At 40.7% G+C, this 8,179-nt stretch overlaps 1 protein-coding gene across 1 annotated transcript in view; it reads right to left on the reverse strand.

Moving 5' to 3' along the window:
• Positions 1–208: 208 nt before the first annotated feature.
• hsf2 (heat shock transcription factor 2) overlaps positions 209–8,179 on the reverse strand; it is a 22,847-nt gene continuing 14,876 nt past the window's right edge. Inside the window, exons 9-12 of the mRNA XM_005747790.1 lie at positions 7,126–7,413; positions 4,540–4,642; positions 2,219–2,285; positions 209–1,535 (exon numbers count right to left, since the gene is read on the reverse strand). Of these exons, the coding sequence (XP_005747847.1) occupies positions 1,201–1,535; positions 2,219–2,285; positions 4,540–4,642; positions 7,126–7,413 (793 nt within the window). The 3' untranslated portion in view covers positions 209–1,200. The remainder of the gene's footprint in view (positions 1,536–2,218; positions 2,286–4,539; positions 4,643–7,125; positions 7,414–8,179) is intronic.

Here is an 8,179-nt window from a genome sequence, read left to right on the forward strand (position 1 = left end):
TGGTAGGTGACTTCTTTCTTCAGTTAGCACATTCACAAAATGTTCAGAAAACTTGACCTCTGTCACTGAATTTGTAGTAGGAGCACCAACTGTACTGTGCCTCATTTTGGAGCTACTGTCTGCCCGGCCGGGTGATGATAAAACAGAAATCAAACTTCTCTATGATCTATGACCACCGTTCCAAAAAACACACCGACACTTACAACAACTCAACTTTATTGTTATATACTGCTAAAGGAATGCAGGACAGATTTCGCAATATATATTTTGTATGTCTCGTGTGTGGTCGGGTGGACACAGCGCATTCTTTCCACATCTATCATATCTGTAGCATGCACACATGCTAAAGCCACTCACATATTATCATCAAGATTTTTTCTGTCTGCAGTTCTGAGAATGAAAACTATGAGCTGACTGAAGGATTGAATATTATCCTCTGTTTATGTTTTTAATCCAGTGTTTGCCCCAGTCCTCCAGAATTCAACTGAATGTAAATGTACAAGTTACTTTCCGAGGTGTTCCCTAAACAAAACACAATCCGCAGGAATGTTGCTTAATGAAAAGTCTAAGCTCTGTGCACAAACATTAAGCCAAATATAAACAAAAACTAGAATAAATAGATTATTAAATTATATACAACAGTTTACTGTTCATCCTCACTAAAGTTGTAGAAGCAAAACTGAAGCAGTTTTCTTTAGACTACAAAGACGCTGAAGGAGATGGAACGAAAGTCAATGTATTCTTCTGTCTGTGGATCCAGCAGCATAGAGATGAACAGAGCTTATACACAAGTGATTACAATGCCTCCACTTTGTGCCTTATTTTTACATTTGAGACCTTTGATTTGAAGAAAAAAAAAAATTCAAGTTCTAGAACTTGAAAGTAAAATGATCAAGTTTCAGAAATGTGGAAGTTCATTTAGCTCTTTGTGCCCCTCCCACAGATGACGAACACACCTTCCAGGATTTTCCTGGATTGTTTTCCTTACAGAACACAAAGAGAATGAGTATGGAGTAATCAGATGTGACTTTTGAGTGACTGACTATTACCCAAAGCCAAAGTCATAAATCTAAAAATGCGTCCAAACTGCAGCCGCGAAGATTTTCGCTTCATTTTCTGCTGTTTAAAAGAACTCCAGAGATGAGAGGAAGTATTAACATAACTGAGGGATACAGTCTGTGATTGAAGCAGTCTCGGTGTTCACACTCTGCTAAGCTGAACTGAATCAGCTTCAGGCCCAGCAGGACTCAGTTCACATAGGTAGAACAGGGTCTCCTCACTAGCTTCTGCCTCTGTCAGGGGCTCCAGGCGAATCAGCGAGCTGCGATGTGCCTGCTTCGACTCCAAGCTGGTGTCCACTATCTCTGATGACTTCTCAGCATCAATAGAAGCCACAGAGCTGGAAGAAGGCTCATGTTGGGTGCTTGAGGAGCCTGTGCTGCTGCTGTCTACGGCTAGATCCAGGTCTGGAGGAGGAATACAGCCATCGAGGAAAGCCAACAGAGGGCAGGTGGTGTACTGGATCAGCTGCTTATCTTGTGGGGGGAGCAACAAAAAACAAACTTTAAATATATCTGGTTCAATGAAGAAAAACACAGGAAAAGTAAAGGATGTTTCACAACTTTATTAACAACATAACATTAATGATCATCTGCTCATGTCATAAAGAAAAGAGCTTCAAACAATCAACACTAACTAAACTTGTGAAATATTTGAATGCCTGCTCTCTGACGCCGATTTGGAGACACAATGTTGCAGGTAGAGAGAGTTGTTAATTAATTGTAATTTTAGATATTACTCCAAATCTTAATCAGCTGCTTATTAAATAAAACCAGCAAGTTCACACTACAGTGTGGGAAATAAAAGCTTATGGCATTATATGAAGTATCATTAACCCTAATAAAGTGTAATGTTTCAGTAGTATCATACCAAATTAAGTACTAATCTTAGGAAGATTGTTTTGCTTGTAACTGCTTATAACAGTCTGTATTACAGATTTACAGCACAAAACAGTGACGACTTTATAGCATTAACAATCAGTAATTGCCTACAGGATACTGAAAGTACATAGTTACTGTACATCTGTTGTTGTATTGTAATTTAGAAAATAATGACATCCATATGCATCTAACTCATTTCAGCAGTACCTTTTGGATTTGCAATATATCCAATGGCTAATTTAAAACTATCTTTGGTTAATTGTGTAGTTTATCCTTACCTGTGTTATCTTCCTCACTCCTCCCTTTGCTCACCTCTGCTGTGCTCCCTTTGGAGGGCACATTCTCCTGAAGGGTGACATCACAAGACAGAAGCTTTAAAACAGACAAAAGCTAACAGCATAGATGTAAATTAGAAGTTAGAGAACAGATTTACATGTTCAAGAACAAATATTCTTACAGACAGGGAATGAGCTGCTGCCATATGTGGAACACTTGCAAGTGTCTCTGAGAAGAAAACTGGCACGTGCAGACTGGTGCAGCTGCAGTCTCTTCTTGCCGAATGTGCAATCGACGCTATTAGTTTACCAGTCAATCTATGTTGCCACTCTCATCTATGGCCATGGCTTTTTGGTAGTGACTAAAAGAATGAGATTGTTGATACAAGCAGAGAAAAAGAAGCTTGCTCTGTAGAGTATCTAGGCCAGATAGTGAAGAGGTTAGCAGCTTGGTCATTCAGGAAGGACTTAAAACAAAAGTCCTCCCTCCAATTGAAAGCCCTGAGATTAGGGCTGGGCCATATTATACCGTTCACGGTAATACCGGTATAATGTTAGGCAACGATAGGAAAATGAAATATCGCGATAGAATATGAGTAAAATGCGCATGCGCAGTGCCTTTGTTTTCATACGCACATGGCCGATTGTTGAGTGAAACAGATGAACCAGAATTGGTTTGTAAAAATGGTGCAACTTCAGTGATGTGGAACTGGTTTGGTGTTTGTCCGTCAGATACACGACAAAGCACACTTTTTTTGCAGAACATGCAAGCGGCCGTCGTTATTGTCGTATTTGTCGGACTAAGATGCTCTTTAGTCTGGTAGTAATCTGAGTCCTAAACTCCGTATGCTTCAGGTCAAACGAACACTGCAGCATCACTGAGAGTTAAAAACTGTCTAAATTCTTTCATCTTTAATAAAACGATCAGCATTGCTGCTTTACCAGGTGTAACTATAAAGTTTAACTTCCAGGCATCCATGAAAACAAAAGTTATTACATTTAACGGAGTTAGAAGTTAGCAGGAAGCTAGCGGAAGTTAGCTCGCTAGTTTCGCTAGTTACCTAAGCATGATATAGCATGTTCTGACTGAGAGATTTCTGAAAAAATTCAAACGTACAGCTCTGCTATCACTTCCAACATAAATGAAGACAGGAAACTAAACAGCAGTGACGTTTGTAAGGTTACTTAAGTTGGGCTAATTGGTATATAATGATGTGCTACGTGATCGCTAGCGACACAGCTATGTTAGCATAATATAAACAGTGAAGCTGGAGGACGAACACTAAGGTTCATCATGGTTAGAGACAAATGCAATCGCATGGCAGGATGCTGTAAACGGACCAAACTTCAGTCAGGAGAACAACTGAGATAATTCATCCACAATACGAGGTTAGTCATTAATATACTGCAACAACATGGGAATAGAGCAGCTGCCAGAGAATTCAACATCAATGAATCAATGGTACAGAAGTGGAGGAAGCAAGAAGAATGAGTTTAATAAAGTTTGATTTATCTGACTGCTTTGTTTCGCTTAATGTGCCTTATAATCCTGTGCACCTTATGGTCCGAAAAATACGTACTGCACACTGCAGTTTAATGTTGCAAAGCACCTCTTTTTAACTTCAGTGGATATTATACATGGTTATGCTCAGGATATGTCAGCCCATTTCTACTGGAAATGCCTTTTGGTTAAACTTTCAGCAAGGAATTTGCATTTGCACTGTTACATTTTTATAAAGCTTTAATGTACATAAAAACCAGCTTCTTGTTTAAGTGAAAATTAATGGAAGGTTGTCTTTTTGCGCTAGTAATGTTGTGGAGTTGTATTTTGTCTCGCATCAATTATATCGTCAGTTATATCGTTATCGCAAATTTTCAAATATATATCGTGATAAATATTTTTGGCCATTTCGCCCTGCTCTACCTGAGATAACAGAGTCAGACACTTGACTAGAACCACCTCTTAGGTGAGGTGATTCAGGCATATCGAAACTAAGAGGAGACACACTGGCAAGACTATGTCTCAGCCAACTTGGGAATGCCTCAGCGCCCCCTCCCCCAGAAGAGCTTGGAGGAGGTTGATGGGGAGAGGTAGGTTTGGCTTTCCTGCGTCCCAGAGATGGACAGGCAGCAGAAAATGAATGGGTGGCTCCTTCCATATTTTTACCTCAAAATACTCCCATTACATTACCTTTATAGCAGTGGAAGTACCAATGGTCAGCTTATCCAATTTTGGATAACACATCTGATCAGTTTGACTAAGGCTAGAAACCACCAATGACCTAAGTGGGTGTTTATGATGTGTGTGTATAATGCTATCTTACCTCTTGAGTATCAAAATCAATGCCACACTGTTTTCCATAAAGCATGGCCTGGAAGTCCTCTAGACTGCAGTCAATACTATCCAGATAGTCCATGAGTTCCACCCTAACAAAAAAAGACAAATTCACACACGTTAAATAAAATGAATGAAATGGAACACCATATTCACATGATCACATGACCAACATGGAGTTGTAGAGTTAAAATGTGACAGCACTAGACACTTAAATGTAGTACATGCCTGTTCAGCTGTCTAGAATTTGGGGAATTTGTGGTTCGCATACTGCACACAGCACACAGCAAAGTATTTAAAATACTAAAAACAGCAACGCACATGCGATGCTTTTACAATGTTACATATGCATCTTGTGCATAATCAGCCCCCTTACAATGTTGCTTCCATGACTCTGTACAGACAGCATAAACACAGCAACATACACTGTCAGTATGGATGGGTCAATCCAGCTTGGAAGGTCAGAGCAAGGGTATGTGCTAATTAGCTAAGATAAGGTTCAGTGTAATCAGTGTTCTTGGGAAACTGTGCCTGACCAGTCTAACACATGACATTAACCATAACTGATTTCCAGTGAAAGTTTATATGGCTTGCCAAAAACAATCTGTGATTTGTGCTGCCTTGCAGAAAGTGGTACTGTTGTAGTGAAAGGGTTTGGAGAACTAAGTGGCTAATCCAAGGACAGGCTGGCTATGCAAGACACATCTCCTGGATGCACTGGTACGCATCTTCTGTGATGTATCCTCAGGTGTTTCAGGTCTCGCAACATCATACACCCTCGCCCAGGCGACCCAGCCGGGGGTGATCAGGCCCCAACTTGGTACCAGTAGCTGCCCATGGATCAGCCCTCTCAATCCACAGCCACCTTGTGGCTTTCTCTGCCGCTTTGTTCACAGCCTGGATAGCCCTCTTCTTGGCTGCCCCAGCCACTCCCAGTCGGCCCAGGACTTTGCAGAGTGATTGTCCTGCAAAGCCCCTACAACCCACTTCTATGGGCTCATAGAAAGTCTTGCAGCCCCTTCCCCTGCAGTCCTGCACTAGTTCCTGGTACTTTGCGCGTTTTCTCTCGTTGGCCTCTTGGATCTGCTCTTACCAGGGCACTGTGAGTTCCAGCATGATCAGATGTTATGAGGCATCAGAAATAATGATCATGTCTGGCCAGAGGGATGTTTTTACAATGTGCCGTGGGAACTTTAGCTGAAACCCAGTATAAATAACTAGCAGGCAGAAAAGGAAAGACTTTTTTTGGCCTCCACATGGAGATTTCTATAATGCCTTGTTAAAGCTAAGACATTACATGTTACAAACATGGGAAGGGTGCATTTGATACTGCACATGTAATCCAATGATAGCTTTTAAATGTAACTTCTCGTGTAGTTCTCACTTGATATTAGGCTACTCGATATTTGGCTAGCAGAATTCCAGAGTTCATTTAAATTATTTGATTACCTGGGGCAGACCTAGCTTTAAAGCGTAGTTTACATATTTCAGAAACGTAGCGATCACTGTCCCGTGGAAACATCCAGTTGTGTGTCAACTATTTAGCTATTTTTGCACAGCCTGCTCCTGGGGTCTTGCCTGGTGTGGTTAACCCCAGCCTCTATCTACAGTTTACATGTGACGTCAGAGCTACTGGTGAGAAAAAAAAAACCAGTATCGTGCTCCTTTGCCCTCTAGCCATCCTTTGAACATATTTGAGACTTAGCCAAAATGCCAGCTATTGGATGGCCAGTGGAGAATATCTGGTTTATTCTCCTGGTGACCATCTCTCCGCTTCTTCAAGCAGGTGGCAAAGCCTGTGAGTGTTTGTTTGGCAGCTTCCAAGTCCTCAGGTATAGACAGCTTGCTGTACTTCTTAACAAGTGCACAAGACAACCCCAACAAGGTGGTTTTACAGGTGGTAGACACAGACCATCCTTCCCAACTAATTTTACTTGAGTTCTGCTTCTTGTTAAGTGTCCATTTCACTACTTGTAGCACGAGACGGTACCTGCAGCCCAGTAAAAGTGCTGTCTCATCTTTATATACACCATCACAAGACATTTGGATGGCACCCAGCATAATCTCAGGAATGTGCACAAGATAACAAAAGACAGCCCCCCCCCCAAAAGAGCATCTACCCAACGGCAAGACCAATGTCTGCTTCTTTGCGCAAAGAACAGGAGGAGCACTGCCAGAGGCCGACAAAATGACCTCTACCTGGCTACTAACATTCATGTTTCTTACCAAATCATCAGTAAAAGACTCACGAGGGCCACAAGGGTCCAACAACATTAGAGTGACCCGTATTCACACACCAGTTTAACTGACTATGCATTACACTACGATGATTCCCCCGCGTAGTTTGGAAGATCAGTTTTTCACACAGAAGGATCTGTGTCACAGAGTATCTTATAACCAAGGGATGACCTCAGTGTAACCAGTCAGCCATCAGTTCCACATCAGCTCAGTGCTCCATTTAAATGTTTTGTAAACATCTGAAAGGGATCGATAGTCTTATTTGAAAATAAAAGTCTCACAATCTAAACAACCAGTGAAGCATCAAAATTCAGTGAGAATTTCGGTTCAAACTTACTTCCCCAACAGGTTGATGTTCTGTGATATTGCTGCTCCATTCTCATTCAAGATGGAATCCATCATTTTCACGGGGTCCTCAAGACTCAGCACTGAGGGTTTATTAAGCTGTAGGGCACTACTAGTTGTTCCACTGCTGTCTAGAGTGCTGCTCCTCTGACCGTCATCTGCTGCGGCTGCCGACACAGCTTCAGTGTGTTTGAGGCCTTCTCTAATGGTGGTGCACACCTCTGTTTCAGCTGGAAGCACTGGACAGCTCTCGAGCTCTACTTCCACAATTTCGACATCGCTGAAGGAAAACATATAGAATATATTTAACTATATGAATATATTTAAAACTTAACCTAAACACAACTTTCTAAAGTCAGTGTATTGTCATTTTACTTAACTGGCAAAGACTTTATGGCACTGGTTGCCATATACATTACCAGTCTTTAAAGTAAAATATTTAGTGGGAAAATTAACACCACAATGTTGCAATAATATGCAAATTATTTCAAACCTGTATTGAATTGAAAAATGAACAAATGTTGAAAGTGAAGTGTGTTGTTTTCCTCTTTTTAAAATTTATTATCATTATTTAAATGTTTTTTTTTTAGCAAAGCAACAATAACACAAGACAAGGACATACAAAAAGGAAAACAGGACGAGGTGAAAACGAGCCACAAGTGAAAAAGCTCAATTTTTGGGACAACCAAAAGCAGCTGGTCGACTGATCCAAGGGCCCGCGAAGGAACAGAAATACATCAGAAAGATTTGCTAGGTATTTACCTGTTTTTCCTAATTGTACTGGAATCTGTGGACCTCATTTTTAACAATGAGTTTAATTCCAAATTATTTTCCTTATTTCATAAAGCTTTTTCAAACTGATTGGTTGCAAATAGATTTATAGTTCTGTCATTTTGTGCTTCACATTTGATTTCTTGTTTGGTGTGTTTTTTATTTGATGCATATGAAGCGATCATGCCATGCAGAACTGCTTTTTTAGTTTCCCAAATAAGTATTTGGGGAATCATTTATGTCCACCAAAGGATGTAATTGATGCATGCAATGGT

This window comes from Pundamilia nyererei, unplaced genomic scaffold, assembly GCF_000239375.1.
Source record: "Pundamilia nyererei isolate P.nyererei 1_Seehausen unplaced genomic scaffold, PunNye1.0 scaffold00204, whole genome shotgun sequence".
In the NCBI taxonomy this organism is placed as follows: Eukaryota; Metazoa; Chordata; class Actinopteri; order Cichliformes; family Cichlidae; genus Pundamilia; species Pundamilia nyererei.